This window comes from Sorex araneus, chromosome 4 (assembly GCF_027595985.1).
Source record: "Sorex araneus isolate mSorAra2 chromosome 4, mSorAra2.pri, whole genome shotgun sequence".
Taxonomy (NCBI): Eukaryota; Metazoa; Chordata; class Mammalia; order Eulipotyphla; family Soricidae; genus Sorex; species Sorex araneus.
The window spans coordinates 41,795,484-41,821,438 of NC_073305.1; the positions used below are offsets into that span (position 1 = coordinate 41,795,484).

Here is a 25,955-nt window from a genome sequence, read left to right on the forward strand (position 1 = left end):
GAGCATGGAGTTCCCAGAGCCTGAGGAAAAAGTGGTGCATCACTCAGCTGCCCTAAAAGTGGGGCCCTCTGGTGGATAAAAAGTTTATTTTGCAAATTATCTAATGCTTCCTTTTCAGCAGGTCTGACTTTAGGGGAGAGACTTTCCAAACAATAATAGTGAGTTTTGTTGAAATATTGTATGCAATCAAAGTGAAAGTAAAGTGAAATTTATTAGTTACACAGGCGGGGGGGGGCTAAGGGTGGGGGGGCTAGGGGCGTGGGGAGTTAGGGGTGTGGGGGGCGGGGTGGAGCTATACTGGGATTCTTGGTGGTGGAATATGAGCACTGGTGAAGGGATGGGTATTCGAGCATTGTATAACTGAGATTTAAACCTGAAAACTTTGTAACTTTCCACATGGTGACTCAATAAAAAATTTTTTTAAAAAAGTTTATTTTGATTTCTAAAAAGCTTCCGTGAAATCTCTGAAGTGAAATATTTAGGATCAGTGGCTAGTTCTAAAACTGAGGTGGGGTTTTCCCCCTTCTAGCACTATTTATTTTTTAAAAAAGAAATCACCATTGCATTGGTGAAAGGAAGAACTTTCTTTATACAGAGTTAAGCTGAGGGTTGCCTCTCCCTCTTCCACCCAGGGCAAAATCCATGGACCAGAGGTGATCCACAGGTGTAAAAAAGTTGAAAAACACTCCACTACTTGATTATAACTACCAGTCTGTTGACTAGTCTGCCAGAACAGATGCCAGTCCACAGGTTAAAGGGATGAATTACTGCTGTACATAGTTGGAATTGGCAATTTATTGATGTAAAATTTCTTTTTATTTTCAAGAGGGAAATTTTATGTTGATATTTAAATAACAAGGCATTTCTCTTCGATAGTGCAAGGTTCCTGACATCCTGACTAAACTAGACATCCTGACTAAACTAGAAAATGCATAATTTTAATACAGTGTTTCATCTTTGAGGCAGAAACAATTTCTAGGTTTGAATAAATGCAAATTAAGAGATAAAATTCATCATAAGATTTTTTTAAAAATTAAGTCTGTAGCTAAAGTACCTGCCTCATAAGCTTCATAAGCATGAAACTCTAAATTGGATCCCTAGTTCCACCCACATGCACCAACCCCCACTGTTGGTTCTTGGCAGCCCTGACAGCTCTGTTATGTGTGATCCTTGGCACTGCCAATCATTTCCAGCCTAATCACACCACAGTAAAGAGTATGTGAGCTCTACAACTGAAGGATGTCACCTCCCTCCCCCCAGTGAGCATCACAACTGAAAAAGAGATGTGCAAGGCTGGAGAGACAGTATAGGAGCTAAGGCACTTGTCTTGTATGTAACAGACTCTGGTTTGATCCCTGGCGCTGTCAACAGTCCCTTAGCATTGTCAGAAGTGAAATCTGAACACAGATCTAGGAATATGCTAGTTTCCCCTACAGAAACTAGTGAGAAAATGAAATCTTCAAAGGTGGCATCAGGGGCTGGAGAGATAGCACAGCGGGTAGGGCGTTTGCCTTGCACGCGGCCGACCCGGGTTCAAATCCCAGCATCCCATATGGTCCCCTGAGCATGGCCAGGGGTAATTCCTGAGTGCAGAGCCAGGAGTAACCCCTGTGCATCGCCAGGTGTGACCCAAAAAGCAAAAAAAAAAAAAAAAAATCAAAGGTGGCATCAGAAATAGTAGCAAATCCTGCAAACCATATTGTTTGGACGTCTAAAAGGGTGCCTCTGAGTAAAGGAGGCTCGCAAATGATCGAAATGGGAAATGCCATGTTCCCCTTATATAGGCGGGATGTGACTTAGCGACAGGGGAAAACTTGACTGAAGGAACATGGTAACACAAACAAAAATAGGTCGACGGGGCAGGAAATGTGGCTCAGGTACTAGAGCGCATCCGTCTGCTCTGGGATCGCCCCTGGTGGAGCTCTAGGGATAAACCCAGGTTAGCCATGAGAAAGGCAAGGGTTTTACTAACTGTAAGATAGCTCCTTCAGCCCCCCTGGAGCACACTTGTGAAGCTGGGGTTCCTTCTTCCACATGCCCTGCCTCCTGCCCCTCCCCTAACACACCCTTTGCTCAGTTGCGGAGGGAGCGATTCACGAGCACATAGTAACCGCACGCGGCCAACCCGGGTTCAAATCCCAGCATCCTATATGGTCCCCGGAGCACCGCCAGGGGTAATTCCTGAGTGCAGAGCCGGGAGTGACCCCTGTGCATCGCTAGGTGTGACCCAAAAAGAAAAAAAAAAAACCTTACAAAAACTGAGGCCAGAAGATCGTCCAGTGACTAAGGTGCTTGCTCAAGTCACCGACCTGGATTAAAGGGTCGCCTCGAGGAGGAGTGATCTCTGAGTACCACCGGGTGTGATCCAAACACAGAAGAAAAAAGATTGCCGTCTTTAGGGCCAGAGAGACAGTCCTGCCAATAGGGTGCTTGCTTTGCACACAGTCCATGGGGCTTCAAACCCTGGCATCCCTACATGGCAAGGCAGCCCAGAAAGTACCAAAGGAAACACGCAGCAGAAACAGCTACTCTAGACTTCGCGAGAACTTAGGGAAGGAGCAGGACACCTTGGGGAGAGGAGGCTCTGATTGGTTCCAGCCCAAGACAAGGAACCTTGCGGTGGAACGCCGCCACCACTGAAGCTGCTGAAAGACACTCAGGGCGTCTGCCCACAGACGCTGCGGAAAAAATCACTCAGGGTGCCTGACGCGCAGGCTCGAGACTCGGATGCCCATTGGCGGATTGGTCCCGGTGCCCCGCCCCTGCCGCTGCCCCTCAAATACCACTTCCGCTTCCGGCCTCGGGCTGAAGTGGTGGGCGGCTCGGGCCCAGACGAGGACTGTGGATGCCTGGCGGCGGGAGAAGACTTCGCGCGGCCCGTGGACTCCTGCGTGGGGGCGCGTCGGCCCCAGCGGGTAGGGAAGGACGCGTCGGGCGGATGCGGCCGCCTCCGCTTCTCTCAGGCCCCGCGACAGCCCTGGGGCGCGAAGGTGAAGCACGAGGCCCGAGGAAACGGGGCCGCAGGTCAGGGCTAGACCAGGCAGGAGGCACTGGCCCCGAGGCCGCGGGGCGCAAGGAGGGCAGGCAAAAGAGAATGGTGGGCCTGGTGTCCAGGAAAGAAGAGGAGGAAAGTGAGAAGTCCGGTCAGGCATCTGGCGCCGAGAAGGCGGCAGGGTGTCGAGTGGATGGGCCTGGCCGTCTGACGGGCCCCTCCAAGCCGTCCAACCCGCGGGGCTTGGAAGCAGCGAAGGAGGCGGATATCCCCTTGCGTTCCGGAAGACACAGTAAGAAAGCGCTTTCGTGCGAGACTCCCCCTTAGTCCTTTGCACCTCACACTGCTTTCAACTGAGTCTCAGGACTTTTAGTTTGAAGTAATGCGGGTTTGTTTTACTGGTGCATAAGGTGTGACGGGAAGGGGTGAAAACAAACCAAAAAGAAAAAAAAAGAACCCCAAGAATTCTCTTACGAGAGAATTCTCTTAAAATTCCTTAGCCCGGGGGCTGGGCCTACAGTACTCTGGGTAGGGCATTTCCCTTACAAGCTACCAACCCACGTTCCATCCCTAGCGCCATATATGGTCTCTCAAGCTCAGTCAGGGGTGATTCCCGAGCACCCACAAGGTGTGACCTTAGAACAAAGGCAAAAAATTATCTGGGCCCAGTTAGGACCCCTTGGTAAGAATTGCTATAAGAGGAATTCCTACTAGTGATCCATTTTGGCCAGTATGAAATGATGTTGATAAAGGTAATCTAGCCGCTTTAGAATATGTACGTGTTTATATGTAGCTCCTTAACAAATTAGTTCTTTCATTTTAAAACAAATGCATATTTCCATGCAGCTATTCGGGGAAATAACAGTGGATGGCTTCACAATTTTTTTTTAAGGTGCATTTTTCCTCTCCTCAATATAAAATGTTTTCTGGTATGTTTTGTTGTTTTGATCAGCCAAGGAAAAAAGAAAAATTGCTGAAGCCTCAAGTGATGTTCCACAACCAGGGATTGACCTAGTAAGAAAGGAATCATTAACCAGTCCGGAATCTTTTCAAACAGTAGAGTGCAGTGAATTTCAAAGTACGGTTTTCTTGCAATCTTTGAGTAAGGAAGGTTTTGTAGAAGGTATTAAAAGAAGAATTCGAATAAAAAAACCTAAAAGTTTAGAAAGCCCATCTCTCAAAATGAAGGAAAATAAGACTACTCAAAATATTAAGGCTGAATTTCAAGATGAACTTTGCAAGAATACACCAAAATATTCTTGTAACAGCTTGTCACCTGGAATAGAAAATAATTCTTTTTCAGAATTATATGATTACAGTTTTCCCCAATCCAAGGAATCTAATGATGAAAGCAGTCTTGCATGTAAACCTGATGATAGATGCATGCAAGTACCAGAAAACTCGAAGTTAAAGGAAGAAAATCTTAGGAGTCCCATAGATAAGGGTAGCACAAATAATATTTCTCACTCTGTTAAAATTAAAGAAAACTTAATAGGAGTACATAAGTCACTGGCTGAAGAAACTGATTTATATCAAAGTAAAAACAATGGCTTGCTTTCCTGCCTTCAAAGTGAAAAAAACGAATATCCAGTAGAGGAGAACAATGTTTGGAGTAAATCTAGGAAAAGGAAACTGTCTGAAAAAGGAGATGAAATAGTTGCTGAGATGAACATGCCTAAAGTGTATAGCAAGTCAGAATTGGCATTACATGAAAATAAAGCAGATGTAGAGTGTAAAGAAGCAAAAATTTCAGAAGATAAAAAAAGTCCTTTAAAAGTTTTGAGAAAATTAAACCATAATACATTCCCTCTAATGGATCATTTAGTAAATCTTACAGAAACAGTAGAAAACAAAACAACTTCTGAACATCATATAAATGCTACATTTCAGAAAACCCTTGGGCCAGTTTTGAAAGAAGACACAAAGGATGCTTTAGAGTCCAAAGACTGTAAAAGCATGGAACCAGAAGAGTATTTTCAGTCAATGAAAAGCTCAATAATGAAATTACCCAGTGATTGCCATTCTGGTGAAAAGAGATCTGCACGGGAAGATGTGAGAATTGAAGCTGAAGAAGAATTGAAGTTAAGCTGTCGCAGAACAATACCAATGACTGGTAAAAGAATTTGGCCTTGTTATTCATGCGCTAGAGTAACCGCCCATTGTTGGAAAAAGGCTTCCTTGCCAGAATCAAATTGCTTTCAGGAAAGTTTAAGGCAGGATGATTTTCTTAAACACCAAACGAATCAAAGTCATGTAATTGAATCCAAATCACCGTTAGAAAGTTCTATAATCGAAACAAACAGTGAATCTATGAGTACAGAAAAGTTAGATTCTGATTTAAATTCCTTGTCTTCAATTTCTGCAGTAAAGCCAACTTTAATTAATATAAAGGAACCTATAAATAATGACAATAAAAAGATGACCTCAGAGGAACAGAATAGAGGCAGGTCAGAGGTACTACCTACTACTGAAGATAATCAGTTTAGTGTGACTCAGAGCCTAACAGGAAGCAGAAAAAAAGATAGGGTGAATTTAACAAAACTTCATTTGACTTCCCAGGATGTCCAGGAAGCTAATAACTCCACAGGCAAAACTATAAATCGAAAAACGTGCGTTGCTAAGCAAACACTTGTTCCAGATTTGGTTAAGATACTGAATACAGGACGTCTGACTAATTTTAAAATTCCTCTACTTAAGAATAAGACAGAAAAGAGAAAAGAAGTAAATGCAAAGTCATCAGGGAGAGAAGCATATAGTCCCCTAGAGCTTCTTGATAATTTATCCGGAGCAGAGGTCAGAAAGAGTAGAAATAAAGAAAATGTTTCTACAGTAACTTCAGGATCTAAATCTTTGAGCATACAAAGTAGTATAACTCCAATGCAAGTTTGTTCTGACTCATACTATAGTAAGAATTCTTATGGTGTTTCTCCAAGCTTTTTAAAGCAAGGCGATGATAATTCCTCTAATCAAATCTTTGAACCAGGCAATATTATTTCTCATAAGGAAGCTGTTTCTTTCACAGTTGAAAATAATACTTTCTCTTATAATCCCGGGTGTATAGAGAAGCAGTCTTCCTTCTGCTCTGATGAACAAGAAACATTTCAACCAGTTTCCTCTGAAGTTAGTGGTAGAAAACTGACTCAGAACTTTTCAGAAATTAAAGTGGAATTTCCAGATATTCTTAAAGCATATGAAGATGATGTCCTCTTAATTGATGTTATTCAAGATGACCCAGACCTCTTTGGCGTCTCTACCGAAGGGGAACTCTCACTTACTTCAGAGTCCCCCATGATAAACCAGGAACCCAATGTTGCTAAAGAGCATCACTCCGTAAACTCCAAGCACATGGAACTTCCGGGAAAAAAAGAGCCAAGTGATGACTTAAGGTATGCATCTTCAAGTATAACTTTTTGGTTTAGATATTTCAGGAGTACCAAAAACACTTTCCTTTCTTAAGTGTCACTGATTAATTTAGTGATCATTGAAGCTTCATTTTTAAAAATCTAGTTAAATGTTAAAGCATATTGCATGTAAGACCTATACATGTCATACTAAAATTAGAGTTAAATTAGCAATTTATAGTATGTATAGATGTACATGTGTTGAATATTAATGAAGCAAATAAGATGTTCAAATTTTTAAATAGTTGATAAGGAGTCCTTTTAAGTTAATGACTTTGCTTCTTTTATAACTCAAATTTATTTTTGTTTTTAATTATAACTATACAGCTATGTTTCAGCCAAGTTATTAAAAACAGTGCCACATATTTTAACACATTTTCTATGGCTTTCTCATTATATACTTATATTTTCAAAGAACAGAGAAGCCTTGGAAAAGTTTATTTGAAGTAATTAGATCTTGAGAATAGAATCTAAAACCAATTTTAAGAGAAAAGCAGCATGTATTTTTGTGTGTGTGAGGTTTTTACTTTTAATTTTAAGGTGATGATTTTCAATTACTCTGGCTCCCAAATAGGGGAAGTTTGCCTAAAACAGCTATAAATGGAATCAGATATTAATCCTGTGCTCAGAAGCTTGGTCTATTCTGATCGTCCCAATTTTATTTACATATTTTACAAATTTTCTGTAGTTCTTCCAGCTCCAGTTAATATTTATATAATACTTTAATATTGGAATAATTCACAAACTTAATGACATTTAAATTCTCTGATATTTATAAAATTTAGTTTTATTATATTATTCCCGATGTTCTTGATAAGAAGAATTTATAACTTCCTACCAAATAGAATTCTTTCAATGTGGTCAAGGGAAAAGCTGCAGTTTTCTTTATTTAACAATATAACTAATAAAGTAGGATGGCAATTTGTCCATTTTGAAGATACAAAAAAGTGAAGAGGACTCCTGTCACTTCCCCAAGGTTCCACTGCTAATAATAATCTGGATTTAAACCTAGGTCTGGGAGTCAGAGAGATAGTACTTGCCTAGCATATGGACTCTAGTCCTGTACTAAGTATGGTTCCCCCAGCTCTGCTAGGTCTGGACAGCTGAGTGCCCTTGTGGCCCCAAAACAAAAACAGAAAAACAAAACAAAACAGACTTTTATAGTCTGACCTAAATTTCAAATCTTATTGCCACCGAATATGCACAATTTTTACAAGTCATATTCTTACCTGTAAAGAGAGAATGTTCTTGTCTGAGGGTTGTAAGGATTAAATCTAAGAACTAAGAATTGTTGGGGAATATTTAGCATGATACAGAGAGAATAAGTAGCTAGAACTCAGTAGAAGGTAGTTGCTGATGCTTTTCCTTTGAGTAATACAATGATAAATCAGAGCAAATTCTAAATTCAAGAGCTAACATTTGTTTACTGACAAGGAGTTGATGGTATACTATCGTCAAAGCTAGACATAAATGTGAATTGGGCAAGTTTATTTTTTTGGAGTAATACTGTGTTTATTCCATTAAATGGTGTGTTTATTCCATTAAAAGGGGAAATCCATAACCACAAATAACAAATTAGTTGCTAAGAATTTGTATGCCCCGTTCCAAATATTTTCCTACATGGATACATGAATGTAATTTTAGAAAAATCAGATCATGCCATATTTTAGTTAAAACATTAAATTATTATCCTTAGACAGGGAGTAGGAGAATTGAAGTGAAAATAAGGGTACTGCTCAATCAGTATATTTCTTTACTATAAGAAATTAGTTCCTAAAAGTTTCTCTCAATAAAATTACTTAAACATTTAAGTTTCATTATCATCACTTCTGAAACTTACGCTTTAAGTTAAAGACTGTTCTGTATTTAAGTTTGATTTAGTTCTCTTTACTTTCCTCTTATTTGGTTCATTTTTTAATTGGCTAGATTTCAGAGCAATTTTATTTTTTGAAAAAGGGTTTGATTGTTGTGTTCTCTAAGAATGTGGCTACATAAAAATGACTTGTCTAAGAGCAAGTTAAGTATAAAATATAAAATCTTTTGTCTGTGTTTTTCTCTTCACAACTATATAGTCTTGTCTCTCCCTGCTTTTTGGGGTTTTTTTTTTGAACTTTTTTTTTTTTCTTAATTGAATCACCATGAGAACAGTTACAAAGCTTTCAGGTTTAAGTCTCAGTCATATAATAATCAAACACCTATCCCTTCACCAGTGCACATGTTCTATCACCAAGAACCCCAGTATACCCCCCCACTCCCCACCCTGCTTGTGTGGCAGATGATTTTCACTTTACTCTCTCTTTGCTTTATTTACACTCAATTTTTGACAGAAAACCCACTATTATTATTTGGAATATTTCCCCAACAATCAGACCTGCCGAAATGGCATCATTAAATCATTTGTTTTCTGTTGCTGATAATGAAGAGCATATAATGTTGCATGGCCGCAACAGTGTCCACGTGGTTTCAGAATTCTGGTATTTTAGTAGTAGTCCAGAAATATTTCTGCCAGCAGCCGCTGCATTCCGATATTGGTTTGTGTGCCTCTGGGATCATGGCTGTTCAGGAGCGGAAGAGCCGTTCATGGCCGGCTGCTCGGAATCCTGTTTGGGCGGGGGTCAGGGCTGGTTCTGCTCTCCCCCCCCATGGCGAGATTTCCCAAGCGCCCCATCACTGCAAGCTTTTACCTCTCTATCCAATTGGCTCTGGAAGACAGCGGTCACCATGCTGCCGCAAAGGGGAAAAGGCCGAGGAACAAAAACCCTCCCCCTCCTGGGGCAGCATGGGACCAACCATAGCTTAGTTCATAGTCCAGGAGCATTTCTACCAGCAGCCGCTGCATTCTGAGATTGGTTTGTGTGCCTCTGGGATCATGGCTGTTCAGGGGTGAAGTAGCCACTCCTGAACGTCTTTTTATATATTAGAAAAGGTGGCGTAAGTGGCTGTGCGGTTTGGAGAAATAGTCCTGGTCCCCACATACCGGAGCCATGTTAGTTAGTAGAAGCTCAGTGTCGCCAGGATTCCATCTGGAGAAAGCGGGGACTCTGCACCTTCTCCATCTGGGGCACCCCGGTATTATCGGCCCAGTCTCCTCCCTGCTTTTTGACTGAGGTTAAACTTTTTGAATGCCCCTATCAAAATTACTGTTTCCCCCATTTATACTTTTTGTTTTGGGTTTGTTAATTACATATCCATCTTTCCTTGACAAGGGGAGCCATTTTGATTTGTAAAATTTATTTTAAATTTTCTACTTTCTAATTGTCTTTAAGCTTTATTTTCAGACATACTGGTTATACATTTTTTACTTCATTTTTATCTGTCTCAAGTTCTGTTTTCAGATAATTAGAAATTTTCTTCCTTTTAAATTTTTTATTATTGTTACTATTATTATTTTCAGTTTATCGGTCACATTTGGCAGTGCTCAGGAGTTATTGCTGGTTATGAGCTCAGGGATTACTCTTGGTAGGGTGGGAGACTATATGCTGTGCTAGGGAAGTACCCAATCAGCCACATGCAAGCCAAGTGCCCAACGGGCTGTATTGTTTCTCTGGAAGTTTCTTTTACTTTTAGTTGACCAGTTTTTATATTCCTTCTTCACTTTTAGGAGTCTAAGAGGCTGAAGCCTAGAAGAATGGGCTACTATAGGTTGTACAAGTATAGAAGAAGAATATAGGAGAGCTAGGCCCAAATATTGTTAGAAACTCAGAACTGCCTCTTATTGTAAATAAACCTGAATTGATAGCATTGGTAGTGTTACACTACACTTGATCTTAGCCAAAAGGCCAAGAAGCGGCCACTCGGGGCCCCTTGGAGGGGATGGGCTCCAGCTTCCCTCCCCACCCCAAGCAGAGCTCACGGCGGCCAGAGACCACCGGAACCTAGCTGCAGTCATGCTGGAGGCTCCTCTCTACACGTTTGGACAGGTCTCATGCATGAAGGTACTGGCAGAGGAACCCAGGTGTGTGTAATCCCATCAATGGTCAACATCCAGAGACTTAAAAGCAAGCTCTCAGAAGCGCGGCCGCAAGCGGCCTCGCGATATCTTTAGCCTGCTTCTCCCTTTGGGAGAAACTGGCAGTCTTCTGAGAGTTTCCTGCCCACATGGGACAGCCTTGCAAGCTTCCCATGGTGTATTTATATGCAAAATTCAGTAACAAGCTGGATCTCATTCCTGTGACCCTGAAGAGCCCCCAGTGCAACATCATTGAGAGGGCCAAGTCCAGATGGACTTCTAAGATCTCAGGGAAAGGACGAAATGAGATGTTACTGGGCCTGCCCAAGAAATCGGTGTTTAATGGGCTATCGTGATTGTGATCGTGATTGGTAGTGTTATAGGGGGCTCAGGTGCCCAGTTGTTTTTTGTTTTTGTTTTTTGCTTTTTGGGTCACACCCAGTGTTGCTCAGGGGTTACTCCTGGCTCTGCACTCAGGAATTACTCCTGGCAGTGCTTGGGGACCATATGGGATGCCCGGGATTGAACCCAGGTCAGTGCAAGGCAAATGCCCTACCCACTGTGCTATCACTCCGGCCCCATCAGGTGCTCATTTTCTTTTGTCCTTAAATAGTCAAAGTTGAAAGCAAGGGACTAGAGATCAAATGAATTCAGAAAAGACTTTGTTAAAGGAAAGGGAAGAAGGCAGAAAAATCTCCTTCCTTTTTATGGGAGGGCTTTCCTAAAGAAGGATTTGAGAAAGGCAGAAACATTTCCCCTTTCATGGGCCTTTAACAACATTTCTTTATTGTGTTCCAAGGATATTGTTCATTAAAACAGGAGGGAGAGGATGCTAAAATGATTATTTTGTGTTCAGATCAAGATAAGGCCTAGGTCAAGGTTATCAGGCACCATCTAGGCTACCCTTGTGACATTCCATAGGGAATTATTCTCTAGGGCCATATCCTGAGTCCCACCCTACCTGCTCTCCTTATGACCCTGTCATTCTTGGCTGTAGCCTCAAATGTAATTAGGGAGAATTTGTAAAGTTTTAAATTATGATGGGATACTGTCAGTCTCCACAGAGAGGAAAGTTCATTATTAAAACCCAAAGAACTAGGAACATGTTAAAATTTACTAACAGTAGAATTCGATAACACTACTAATGAATTTGGAAATGTGTCGTGAGTGATACTGGTAAAACTTTTAAATTAGCCTCATTCAAGGAGGATGATCTGAAAGCACAGTATCAGTGCTATACAATCTGTACCAATACATAAGACTTTCTTCAGCAATTCTGAAATATGCTGAAGTTGAGTTAGCATGTATAGTGGATCTAATACTGGCCCAAATGAATTAAGAGCTGAATTCAATTTTTAGAAACCAGGGACTAAAGAAATAGTACAGTGGGTGGAGTGCTTTTCTTGCATGCAACTCACCTTCGTTTGATCCCAGCACATCATATTACCTCAGTCCTGCCAATAAGTAATTCCTGAGCACAGAGCCAGGAATAAACCCTGAGCACAGATGGTGTGGCACAAAAACAAAACCCCAAAAAATTCAAACCAGGGAACTCTTCTGGACCTGGGTCAGGGACTGTTGTCTTCACTTTATTCTTTCCCCAAAGCCTAAAATAAGGACAGGTTAAATCCTTACTTCAAAACCTTTGGCTTAGGTTTGTAGATAAAAAGGAGAATGCCTCAGGGGATCAGCCCACAAAGGTATTTATTGATCACTCGGCAACCCCTCCCTTCCTAGGGAAGGAAAGAAAGAAGGATGTACTTTTTTCCCCCTTTTCTTTATAAAAACTGCTTATAATTGTACAACAACAACAACAACAAAAAGGTTTTGGGGGAAACAAGTCTACCTTCTTCTCAGATTTCTCTCTTTCCCCACTCTCAGCTTAACTGCATTTTTTTTTCTTTTCACTTTATATTTTGGGTATGTTGCCTATACTGTAAAATTTTACGCTTATTTCCTACAACTGATACCTTGTGCTGGATAAATTATTTCTCTTACTAGAACAATTTTAAAGCCTTAAAATCCAAATGGATTATCTTTCCGTAGAACATACAACTAGTATCAGAGCTGAGATCTAAACCCAAAGCATCTTACTGCAGTCTGTCTCCCGTCCAAAAGCTACATGATAATTGCATCTTGGTTCTCTCTATGGTTTTAATCTAATTAACTTTTTGGGGATCCCTTCTTTCATTTCTTCGTATTTAAAGTAGTGAGTGCGGCAGAATGAAGAGGCAGTCTCATTTTTCCTTTCTGCTCTCTTGGGCCACATAAACGATTATTCCTTGTCTTTGCTAGAATCAATAGTATTGTACTTGATGGAATAATAACTTGTAATTATCAGGAGACCCAGCACTTCACAGCATGGCATCAGGCTCGGAAACTAACGACCCAGTGAATTTAATAGAGTACTAATTCTTTGCTTTTTAGCCATTGTTATCTGCAGAATAAATTGTTCTAGTAGATTTGTAAACAGACCTATTCAGAAATAGAATATGTGAGTGTGAAATTAAATGAACATTGATCACAATAAGCTAGTGAACATCTCAAAAGAAAACAAGATTCTGAATTTTCTTAGGCAGTAGTTTTAAACTCCTATTAAAAGAATTTTTTTATTGAATTGCCACGAGATATACAGTTGCAAAGTTGTTTATGATTGAATTTGTCATACAATGTTCGAAAACCCATCCCTTCACCAGTACACATTTCCCACTATCAATGTCCCCAGTTTCCGCCCACTCATCCCCCACTCTTCTGCCCCTACATTGCCCCTACAGTCTCTATGACAATTTTCTTTTTTTTTCTTTTTCAAGTCTTTTTTTTTATTAGTGAATCACCACAGGGTAAGTTACAGACTTATAAACTTTCGTGCTTGCGTTTCAGTCATACAATGTTCAAGTACCCATCCCTCCAATGCCCATTTTCCACCACCAGTGGTCCCAGCATTCCTCCCACCATCCCCCCACCACAGCCCTGCCTCTGTGGCAGGGCATTCCCTTTTGCTCTCTCTCTCCTTTTGGGTGCTGTGGTTTGCAGTAGAGGTACTAAGTGGCCATCATGTTCAGTCTATAATCTAATTTCAGCCTGCCTCTCCCATCCCTGGTGGGCCCTTCTAGCACCCTTTACTTGGTGATCCCTTCTCTGTCTGAGCTGCCTTTTTCCCCAGCATGGAGGCCGGCTTCTAAGCTGTGGAGTAATCTACTGGTACTTATCTCTACTGCTCTTGGGCGTTAGTCTCCCATTCTGTTACCTGTTACTTTAATTCCACAAATGAGTGCAGTCTTTCTATGTCTGGCCCTCTCTTTCTGACTCATGTCACTTAACATGATACTTTCCATGTTCTCCACCTATATGCCAATTTCATGACTTCATCTTTTCTAACAGCTGCATAGTATTCTATTGTATAGATGTACCAAAGTTTCTTTAACTAGTCATCTGTTCTCGGGCACTCTGTTTTTTTTCCAGATTCTGTCTATTGTAAACAGTGCTGCAATGAACACATAAGTGCAGATGTCACTTCTACTATACTTTTTTTGCATCTCCAGGGTATATTCCCAGAAGTGGTATTGCGGGACAAATGGGAGCTCAATTTCTAATTTTTTGAGAAGCGTCCATACTATTTTCCAAAAGGGCTGAGCCATTCAGCGTTCCCACCAGCCATATGACAATTTTCTTCTCTCTCTCTCTCTCTTGTTTTCCTTTTAGGCATTGTAGTTTGCAATACTGTTACCAGGAGGGTATCATGCGTATCACTTTACCTTCTTTCAGCACTCAGTTTTTATACAGAGGGATCATTTCCAACTGTCATTGTCATAGTGTTCCCTTGTCTATCCTAACCACACTCTCCCTCTTTCTTTGTGACAAGCTTCCCACTATGACCAGTCCTCTTGGTCCTTGTTTCTAATATCTTTGTGTATTATTCACATTCTACATTTCTGTTTTTTATACCCCACACATGAGTGCAATCATTCTATGTTAGTCCCTCTCCCTCTGACTCATTTCACTCAGCATGATACTCTCCATGTCCATACATGTATAAGAAAATTCCACAACTTTTTTTTTCTTAGCTGTGTAGTGTTCCGTCATGTGGATGTGCTACAGTTTCTTAATTTACTCATCTGTTCTCGGGTACTTGGGTTATTTCTAGATTTTGATTATTTTGAATAGTGCTGTGGTGAATATAGGAATGTAGATGGCTTTTCTGCATTGTGTGTTTGGTCACTAGCCTATATTCCCAGGAACAATATTTCTGGGTTGTATAGAAACTCAATTACTAGCTTTTAGAGGAACGTCTATATTATTTTCAAGAAAGTCTGGACTGATTGGCTTTTCCACCAACAGTGAATGAGAGTCCCTTTCCCTCCACATCCACACCAGCACTGGTTGTAGTTTTTGATGTGTGCCAGTCTCCTTGGTGTGAGATGATATTTCAATGTTGTTTTGATTTGCATCTCCCTAATAATCAATAATGTAGGCCACTTTTTCATGTACTTTTTGGCCATTTGTATTTCTTCATTGAGGAAGTTTCTGTTCCTCTCTTCTCCCCATTTTTTGATGGAGTTGCATCACTTTTTTTTCTTATAAAGTTTGCTAGTGCCTTTATGTATCTTGGATATTTATCCCTTATCAGTTGAGTGTGGGATAAATAATTTTTCTCATACTGTGAGCTGTTTTGTATTCTGGACATCATTTCCTTTGAAGTGCAAAGCTTTTTAGTTTAGTCTCATTTATTTTTGCTTCCACTTGTTTGATCAGTAGTCTTTCATCCTTTGAGATGCCATTGGCTTCAATGTCATGGAGAATTCTGTCACTACCAGAGACATTGTCACTGTCCTGTTCCCCTGGTGCATTCGGGCCGATGACCATCCCTATGGTGAATGGACAAAGGAATTGGGTCACAGACAGGTAATGAGTGGCACTTAGTTCAGATCCATCAGGATTATTATTGAGAAATCGTGAAGGATTGGGGGGCAGCAAGTACACATAGGTGTGGTTGGATATTAACATAAACAATGAACAGATGTAAAGCCCCTCTTCAGGGGAAATTCTTCTAGGAGACCCACTCAAGGACTGAATTTCATCTAGGGACTCCAGCACTCTAGATTCCTTGTACATGATTCACCCAAGAGCAGAATACCATCTAAGGGCATATTGCTTTCTCCTTTCCTTTACTGGTAATCCACTTAATCATATTAAGTTTACTTCCTAATAATATTTCTAGTCATTTTTTATAAATAGCAAAAGATACAGACTTTTATCTATGCCTAGATTAGCTTAAATGATCTCTCTGGACTCATGCTAAAGGTAATTTTTCCTGGGACATCTCGCTATATTTCCCAGACTATAGCCCTCAGACCAGGTTAGTTTTTTCCAACCCCAACAAGGTCCTTATTTAGTTACTTCTTTTGGGGTCATGTTAGAGTTTGTTCTATGACCATGTTTTAAACTTATTTTACTTCTTATGGTGCTTAAGATGTCCCATGTTGAAGTTAGAGTGGGTCAGCTTGCCCTGGGTCCATCCAAGTCCCTCTGTAGGACCCACCTTTTGGGGGGTAAGGGTTGAAGGTCAATCCTAAGGGCAACTGAGGCTTAAATCAAGTAAATATGATAAATGCCTAAAAGTAAATATTATTTGGATTCAGTTAACTTCCATTTTACAAAAGTATAGCATTTACTGTCTTCCTGTGTCTATACAAAAAGGACATTGCTCTAAAATAAAACTATGCAAAGGGCATAAAGAGAAAAGCAGTATTTCACATATATACAAAATCCAGAGCAATCAGAAACTTTGACTTTGTAAGTTAGTGACTGATTTGGAGATATTTGTGACTAACAGGAGGGAAAGAGCACAAGGGATAGCACAAGTTAAAGATAAACACAGAGGATTGGGAGTGCCCTGATGCAATTAAGTGTGCCTCAAGAGCACTGTGGTAGGTGTAATTCAGTTAACCAAAGCTCCCTGTGGGGGGTGAAAGGACAACCCAATATTAAACCTAAAATGCTTAGAACTATCAACCAACATCTCCCCCTTTCCTGCTTGCAAAACACAAAAAAACTGAAATAAGCTTGACAGGCCATGCCCTCAGCATTAGCTAGTCTTTTCCACAGAAGTAGGATTCTATAATCAATAAAATAGACATGATAGGTAAGGCTGCACCAATGCTGCCAACAGCATGGGTGGGACTTTGCCATTGTGACCTCAGTTTGAGACCCTGTAATGCATCTGAAGTACCCTGAGCTAAGTTTTTCCTGGGTGTTTATCTTTGAAGACTCAACAGTCTCATACTGAAGCCCAAGAGTGTCTAGAGACATATTTTCCTTTTAATCCAACATTCATCTATGTACCTTATGAATTCAGGTCTGATATCAAGGTCCTTAATTCATTTTTATTTGATTTTTGTGTATGGCATTAGAAAGAGGTCTGAGGTTTTTTTGTTTTTTTTTTTTTTGCATGTAACCCATTTTTCCAGCATTAGTTATTGAAAAGGTTTTCCTTCCTTTATTTTTTTTTTTGCTCCTTTATTGAAGATTCACTGATTGTATCCCTGAAGGTCTGTCTCAGGATGTTTAAGTCTATTCCATCAATGTCAGGGTCTCTTTTCCAGTATCAAGCTGTCTTAATTATTACCACTTTGTAGTACAGTTTGAACTTGGAGAAAGTGATGCCTCCCATCTTCTTTTTCCCAAGGATTGCCTTAGCTCTTGGAGTGATTTATTGTTCTATGTGAATTTCAGGTTTGATCTATTTCTTTTTAAACTTATATGGGTATTCTTATAGAGACTGCAGTGAATCTATACAGTGCTTTGGGGGAGTATTTCCATTTTGATTATATTAATCCTCCCAATTGTGAGCAGAGGACATGGGGTTTCCATTTCCTCACATCTTCTATTATTTCTTAGAATAGTGTTTTGTAATTTTTTTTGTATAGGTCTTCTATCTCTTTAGTTAAGCTGATTCCAAAGTACTTGATTTTTCTGAGGCACAATTGTAAATGGATTGTTTTTTAAATATCTCTTTCTTCTATTTCATTATTTGTATGTAGGAAAGACATGGGCTATTGGGTATTGATTTTATAACCTGCCATTTTACTATACAAATACATTGTTTCTAGGAGCTTTTTTGTAGACTCCTTAGGATTTTCCAAGTATGGTATCATGTCATCTACAAATATTGAGAGCTTGACTTCTTCCTCTCCTATTTGGTTGTCCTTGATATCTTCTCTTTGCCTAATTGCTATCATAAGTATTTCCAGTACTATATTGGATAGAAATGGTGAGAGTGGGCAACCTTGTCTTGCGCTTGATTTTATTTTTTGTTTTTGAGTGCCATTGAAGTTTTCTTTCTAGACTTCAACATTTTGGGTTTTTTTAATTCATTATTTTTATTAATGAATCACCATGAGGGTACAGTTACAGATTTACATATTTTTGTGCTTGTGTTTCAATCATACAATGCTCAAGTACCCATTCCTCCACCAGTGCCCCTTCTCCTCCACCAATGACCCCAGCATCCCTCCCACCCCATCCCATCCCCCCACCCCACCCCGCCTCTGTGGCAGGGCATTCCCTTTTGTTCTCTCTCTCCTTTTGGGTGTTGTGGTTTGCAATGGAGGTATTGGGTGGTCATCGTGTTCAATCTATAGTCTGGTTTCAGCACACCTCTCCCATCCCGAGCAGGTCCTCCAACCACACTTTAGTTCCCTTCTCTATCTGAGCTGATCTTTCCCCCAGCATGTGAAGCTGGCTTCCAAGCCATGGAGCAAACCTCCTGGTACTTATTTCTACTATTCTTGGGTGTTAGTCTCCCATCCTGTTGTTTTATATTCCGCAGATGAGTGCAGTTCTTCTATGTCTGCCTCTTTCTGACTCATTTCACTTAGCATGATACTTTCCATGTTGATCCACGTATATGCAAAGTTCATGACATCATCTTTTCTGACAGCTGCATAGTATTCCATTGTGTAGTTGTACCAAAGTTTCCTTAACCAGTCATCTGTTTTCGGGACTCGGGTTTTTTCCAAATTCTGGCTATTGTAAACAGTGCTGCAATGAACATACATTTGCAGATGTCATTTCAACTAGACTTTTTTGCCTCTCCGGGATATATTCCCAGAAGTGGGTCAAATGGGAGCTCAATTTCTAATTTTTTGAGAAGCGACCATATTGTTTTCCAAAAGGGCTGAACCACTTGGCATTCCCACCAGCAGTGTAGGAGGGTCCCTATCTCCCCACATCCATGCCAACACTGGTTGCTTTTGTTCTTTTGGATGTGTGCCAGTCTCTGTGGTGTGATATCTCATAGTTGTTTTGATCTGCATCTCCCTGATGATTAATGATGGAGAGCATTTTTTCATATGCCTTTTAGCCATTCGTATTTCCTACTTGAGAAAGTTTCTCTTCATTTCTTTGCCCCATTTCTTTGGGGTTGGATGTTTTCTTCTTGTAGTTCAACCAGTGCCTTCTATACCCTTGATATCAACCCCTTGTCAGATGGGTATTGGGTGAATATCCTTTCCCATTCTGTAGATTGTCTTTATATTCTGGTCACTGTATCTTTTGTGGTGCAGAGCTTCCTAGTTAAATATAGTCCCATTTGTTTATCTCTGTTTCCACTTGGTTTCTCAGTTGCGTGTCATCTTTGAAGATATCTTTAGCTTCAATATCGCAGAGGGTTTTGCCAACCTTGTCTTCAGTGTACCTTATGGATTGTGGTCTGATCTTGAGGTCTTTAATCCATTTTGATCTGACTTTTGTGCATGGTGTCAGGTCGAGGCCTAAGCCCATTCTTTTGCATGTGGTTGTCCAGTTGTGCCATCACCATTTGTTAAAGAGGCTTTCCTTGCTCCACTTCACATTTCTTGCTCCCTTATCAAAGATTAGATGGTCATACATTTGGGGTTGTGTGTAGGGATATTCCACCCTGTTCCATTGGTCTGCGGCTCTGCCTTTGTTCCAGTACCATGCTGTTTTAATTGTTACCTCTTGTGCTTGATTTTAGAGGAAAGGCTTTTAGTTTTTCTCCATAGCACTGTAGCACTGTCATCCCGTTGTTCATTGATTTGCTAGAGTGGTCACCAGTAACATCTCCATTGTGAGACTTGTTGTTACTGTTTTTGGCATTTCGAATACGCCACAGGTAGCTTGCCAGGCTCTGCTGTGCAGGCGGGATACTCTCGGTAGCTTGCCTGGCTCTCTGAGAGGGATGGAGGAATCGAAACTGGGTCAGCTGCAGGCAAGGCAAATGGGCTGGGCTAGTTTTTCTTCATAGAATGTAATATTTGCTGTGGGTTTGTAGTAAATGTCTTTGACTATATATATGAGCATAGTAAGAGATATATCAAACTTAAAGTTTTGTTCTTCCTGAGGACATCTCACTATATATTCCAGACCACAGTCCTCAGGCCAGGGTAGTCTTCCTAACCCAAGAGGGTCTTAATCTCATCGTTACTTTTGGATCATGACAGCATTTGTCCATGACCATTCTCTCAACTTATAGTTGAATATGTGGCACTTAAGCCTGGCCCATTTCGATGCCAGGGCAGCTCACAGCTTTCCCTGGATCTATTCAGTCTCTTGTTGGGACCCTGCTTTTGGGGTGCTAGGAACTAAGGGTAACTGAGTCAAGAAAGCAGATGCCTGGAAGTAAATATTATTTGGAGTCAATCAACTCCCAAGTTACAAAAGCATATTAACTGTCTTCCTGTGTCCATACAGAAAGGACATTGCTTTAAGGTAATCAATCTATGTAAAAGATATAACTTATAATACAAGTTCAGTGTCCTCAGAAGGAGTTGATCTCACAAGCTAACAGAATCTGATTAGGGAAAAGGTGATTAACTGGTTGGGGAGGAGGGCACAGAGAAGAGTTTGCAAGATAAACAAAGGAATGGGAGTGAGTGGGGAGCTAAATAATGGGTGTAACCCAATAAACCTAAGTTCCCTGCAGCAAGACTGAAAGGACAAACCCAATGTTATCCTACATATTTCTATCTGGAAATTCTTTTCTTATTCAGTTATCATTCAAATAATACCTGAAATGTTTTGTACAGTGTAGCTCCAATAGTTTTTTTTGGTATTTTAGTATACCACATATATTTATAAGTGAGCATACTCCTATACTGGGAGTTTCTAGAAAAGAAAATCATCTTCATTTGAGTCTTCCCTGTACCTGGACATTGTACTCAAGGAACTTTTAGACTACCAAAAAAGGCAAATTGACTTTAATTACCACACTGAAATGGAGATACTCCAGATGACTCTAGAGCAGTATGAATTAGGGAAGAAGGGTTGCAAGTGTATGGTTTGAGTGTGGGGTGGGGGTGGTTGGGTTTTCTTTGTTTTGGAGGCCACACCTTACAATGCTCAGGGCCTCTAAGATTCGTGTTAGGGAAATATACTTTGTTTTCCAACCATTTCAAAGAACATACAAATGTTTTGTATAATGAATGTATAATGTTTTATTTACTTTTCTCTTTCTCAGCTAGGAAGTAGTCCTGAACCAATGAGTGGTTGTAAAGCTATAAAATAAAAACATTGATGAAACCCACTTATTGGGTCCACAGATGTAGCTCAGTGGTAATGGCACATGCCTCCTGTGTGTGAGGCTTTAGATTCCATCACTGGTATTTCTCTTAAAAATAGCCTATTAAATAAATGATAGGATTGTGAATATTGTATTCACTATATTTCCATATATTTTAAACTTTTCTCAGTATAAAGAAATGGAATTTTTTCTCTTTTTCATTTGAAAAGCTCTTATAGATGTCCCTTTCTTTTATTTGTTGAACTTAAAGCTATTAAGAATATTTTACCTCATTTAAACCTCACAATAGTCTTGTAGCTAGGTGGTCTTATTTTCCTGATATGGTAAAGCTCAAAAAATTCAAATAATTTTCCTATAGTTTATACAGTGACAGAACAGAATTTAAACCCAGTTTGTTCTAACTCTGATTTTCATAAACTTACCCATGAGGTCATGTTTTCTTCAGACTACCAAAACAAAATAAAGCCACCTCACTTTTTACAGTTGCAGGAAGATGTACATTTACATGTTTTAGCAAAGAAGTTAAACTCTATGCTATATTTATGTAATATTTTTTAAAAATTATAATGCTTCATATATGTCATTAGGTTTTCTTTGAATAGGAAAGTTCTAGTGACTGCACTCCCTAACAAGGCACATGTGATTAAGAGTCAAATGAAGACTCTGTGTGTGTGTATGTTGAGTTCTGAGTCCTAATATATACTGATTTTGGAGAAGTCCTGACGTATATTTAACTATGTTGTGTCTATCAGCCTCTAGTAGTATTTTCTAATGTTTAGAGATGTGGTTAGTTCTGTGTTGAATATGTTATAATGTTTCAACCGTGTTTGCTTTGTATAGAGAACTTCCTAGTCTGGATCTTGAATTGATGAAATCAGAAGTTTGTGCTCCCTTGTTAACAGGTAACATTTAACATTTTCAGAATTTTAAGTATCTTTATTCAGGTATAGTCAAAATGACATTATTAAACAATTTTTATTTCAAAACTTGTTAATCAAATGTTTCATTTTTCTGTTTTTGGCTAACAATTATTTAAATACCTTTTTTTTACTTTATTAAAGATAATTGACCTTAGAAATTTGTCTTTTAAGACTTTTTTTAGTCATTTTTTGTTTTGTTTTGTTGGGTTGTGGTCTTTTGTTTGTTTTTTTGTGAGTGGGCAAGCACTCCCATACTTGCATGCAGTGTTCAGGAAGCCCAGGAGCCCACCAACAACTCTTGACCAACCTGGCTGTCTCTTCAATGCCAAGGGCCTTCGGAAGCAATGCTACTCAGGCCCTGAAGTACTGGGGATACCCAAGCCACCCTGGCTGTGATAGGGGCCTCCAGAGTTAACCCACTGATGCTTAGGGGACTATGTGGTACTGGACATTGATCCTGGATTGAGTACTTGCTAGGCATATGCCCTGACTACTGTACTATTCCCAACCCCATTTTTTTTTAAATTAAAAAATATATTTAAATATGATCACATTTGAGAACTGGAGAGATAATACACCGGTTAGGGTACTTGCCCTGCATGCAGCTGACAGGAGTTTTGATCATCAGAATCCCAACTATTCCCCAACTATTGCCAGGAGTTGTTCCTGAATGCAAAGCCAGTGGTTACCTCAGAGCATTGTCAGGTGTAGTCCAAAGATTAAAAAGCAAAAAGTACAAAAAGAAAAAACAAAAAAGTATGATCACATTTTAAATCTGACTCCTTTTTAAATGTTTTAATTTGGAACGAAATGTTAAATACTGTAATCAATTTACTTATAGATTATAATCATAAATATGTTAAAGTTTTAAGAAGCTTAAACCTTCTTGGGAAATAATTTGGAAGTAAATTTTACTTGGACTTTCAGGTTTTTAAAGTGTTGAAAATAGATGGACTTGATCAAAAAGATTCTTAAATTTACTTTGCTGCCTGTCAGTGTCTTACTGTGAATTCTTTTTATATCATATGATAAAATTATTTTAATGAAAAAGAATAAGTCATTTATAATTTGCTGAAAATACATATTTGCCACATTGAACTTTAAAAGTTTCTAAATTTTAACATTTTACAAGTCTTTTAATGACTTGGTTACTTTATAATTTATAATGAATATTTTATTTCAGCAAATGAAATAAAACATGATTCCAAAGGTGAAAACTTGGGAGAAGTTACAGATGAGACCTCTAAAAATGAAAAACTGGGAGATTTTGGTGAACAAATAAAGAGTTCAGACTTGAATGAGAAGGTACTAAGGAATCTTTTTATTTTCTTATTTCTCAGTTTATGTAGAGGTGATACAGAGATTTATCTTAACATCAGGTGACAAATACAACTTTTTTTAGACTTATTTTAAATTTTACCATTTTTTGAGGTTCCAGGATTTACAATACATTTAATTATACTTTTCATGCATATATCATTGTAGTACCACACCTGCTACCACAGTGCTCACTTCCCTCCACCTATAACTTTTTTATTGAGTAAAAGAATCTCAGCACTCCTATTGCTTGGTGATTTGCATAAAAGTCAGTTTTATGCAAATTCCCCTTGTTCAGAAGAATGGGATATGTTGTTTAGTTACCTATTTAACTTTTTAGTATCTTGAAAGTCATCTCAAAAGTTTAAGTCTTTCCATATTGTTACATATTTTCCTGCCTTGTTGAATACAAAATACTGAGTATCACTCGACTATTTTTGGAAATTTAAGACTACTATAGTACAGGAGGTCTTTACATGCAATCATCTTTTTTTCAGTCAGAGGTATAGAAGATGTAGGAATCAGAGCTAAACCTAACCTGTTGCTAGAACGTACCACTGACAGAGTATGGGGTGGGGATGGAATTTGGTATCTTTTTTTTTGTTCTTGTTCTCTGCCAGGTATTGTATATGACTGAACCATTTGCATAATTTAATTAATTCTTAGGCAACAATTTTATATTTTCTTCTCCTTATAACTCTAATTTTCCTCATTCATGCTTATAGGTAACAAGCAAGTTTCCTACTTCATTAAGAAAATTTAACAAATTAGAACAGAATTTCCTAATTTCCCACCAATGTATTAATCCACCTTACCTGCATATGCCCCCACACTTCAGCATGCTTTCTATTAAAGGCCATTCCATCATTCTTGGTAGAATTTTATCTCTTCTCTTAAAATATTTTTTAGTAGTTCTTATATTTTCATCATCTTCATCAGTATGCTTTTCTTCCATCTTTAATAGAAAGAACTCTCACTTGCCCCATTTTTTTTCAGGTGCTATTCTTTTCTCAAAAGTCTGTCTATATTCACTATTTTCCAGTTTCTCACCTCCCATTCTCTTCCCATTCTAAAGAAAATTTGTCTTCACCCCACCAAAAACTATTCCTCTTTGCCATAGAGGCAGGGGAAGGGTTGGGAAGGGAGTAGGGGTGGAAAATGTGTTGGAGGGATGGGTGTTCTATCATTGTAGGACTGGAACTCAAACATGAAAGCTTTGTAACTGTATCTCAAGGTGATTCAATAAAAAAAAATTAAAAACTATCCCTCATTAACTTTTTGATTGAGGTAACATTGATTTAGAAGACTGTAAATGTTTTTGTGTATAGTGTTATCATACCACTTCATTGCCAAAATACCACTATCCTTCCACCAAGCTCAGTAAAATCCTTTTCACCTTTTCAGCCCATTGTCTCTGCTGCCCCCATAACAAGTTTATGGCCAGAGTCTAAGGGTTTGTTTTCAATTGAGCACTGTCTCTTCTCTTCTTTGATCTCACTTATATGTTTTCAGTATTTCTTTTCCCCCCTCTTATTTGGCTTACCTCTCCACTCCACCTATGTTGTAGCAAAAAGCAGAATCTCTCATCTTTCCTTATAGCCAAGTAGTATTCCATTGTGTATTTATAACATTTCTTAATATCCTCCCCTATCATTAAATACTTGGCTTCTTATTGCTTGTTATAGCAATAGTCTTGCTATAACAAGACCCACAGGTCAACAAAACTGTGATAAATACAGTTTAATACTTACTTTAATGTTAATACTGTAATAGTTTATTACAGTGAGAGTATATATATTAAAATCAAATAATATAAGTCATGTAGGCCATCACCATCCAGATCACATGGCTGCTTCCCCTGAAAGGGAACATAACATGAGGCCCCCATAACCATACCACTGGACTCCGTGCCAGGCTGTGTCACATGGGGCACCCCAGATGGGGGCAGGTGAGAGCCCTCACTGCCCCAAGGATCTCAGCCCCTGCAACCAAAAACCCCCACAACCCAACCACCGCCATGCTCAAGGCCCCATGCACTCGAGCTGAGCCTCACATATGAGTAAACATATTTCTGGACCACACGGCTACTTTTGCAGCCATGTGTGGCACATCATAAAACACTCCCTACCCATTCTCCATAATTACCACACCACACTTCATGGGGTTCAGATGGTAGGCAACAAGTTATAAAGGGAAATATATATACATATGCATATATACATATTTTCAGATATATATACCAAAGCTCACATCACCCAAACTTTAACATGTTAGTGGTATCCTGTAGGATATCTTAATGGGTCCTGTTATAATAGAACAATCTTCACTTTCCTACATGAACATGAAGCATGTTCAGCAGTTTTTCATAATAGACAGTATAAAATATACTATTTTGGTTGTGTTTTGGGACAGGGATAAGGGCTTGGAATGGAAACATCTCGAATTTGGTGGTGGTAAGGTATAATGATGGTGGGATTGGTGTTTGAATATTGAATGTAATTAAACATTGTGAGCTAACATAAAATTAAAAAATTTTTTGAAAAGTAATGTGGAGTTCATGCCCAACTCAATCAGCTTAATCAATGGCTGAATAAATAGCAGTGCTCCTATGTTAAAAAAAAAAAGATTTTTGTGGCCACTATTCTTATTAATACTCCATTTGTACAAATTTCTTTTTATTACCCCTTAATCACACCTCCCTCTCTAATCCAGATATCATTATATCTACTAACTTCCAGATTATTAATTTTGTTGTTATTTTAAAAAACTCACTATAGGGTTTAATGATTTTTGCTTTTGTTTCAATTTCCATTTTGTTGATATCTGCTCTAATTTT

The 25,955-nt window shown here is 39.2% G+C and overlaps 1 protein-coding gene across 1 annotated transcript in view; it reads left to right on the forward strand.

Annotated features, from left to right (window-relative positions):
• The first annotated feature begins 2,938 nt into the window (after positions 1 to 2,938).
• Positions 2,939 to 25,955, forward strand: part of TOPAZ1 (testis and ovary specific TOPAZ 1) — a 101,670-nt gene continuing 78,653 nt past the window's right edge. Inside the window, exons 1-4 of the mRNA XM_004614602.2 lie at positions 2,939 to 3,284; positions 3,945 to 6,378; positions 21,723 to 21,784; positions 22,986 to 23,107. Coding sequence (XP_004614659.2) covers positions 2,939 to 3,284; positions 3,945 to 6,378; positions 21,723 to 21,784; positions 22,986 to 23,107 — 2,964 coding nt within the window. The remainder of the gene's footprint in view (positions 3,285 to 3,944; positions 6,379 to 21,722; positions 21,785 to 22,985; positions 23,108 to 25,955) is intronic.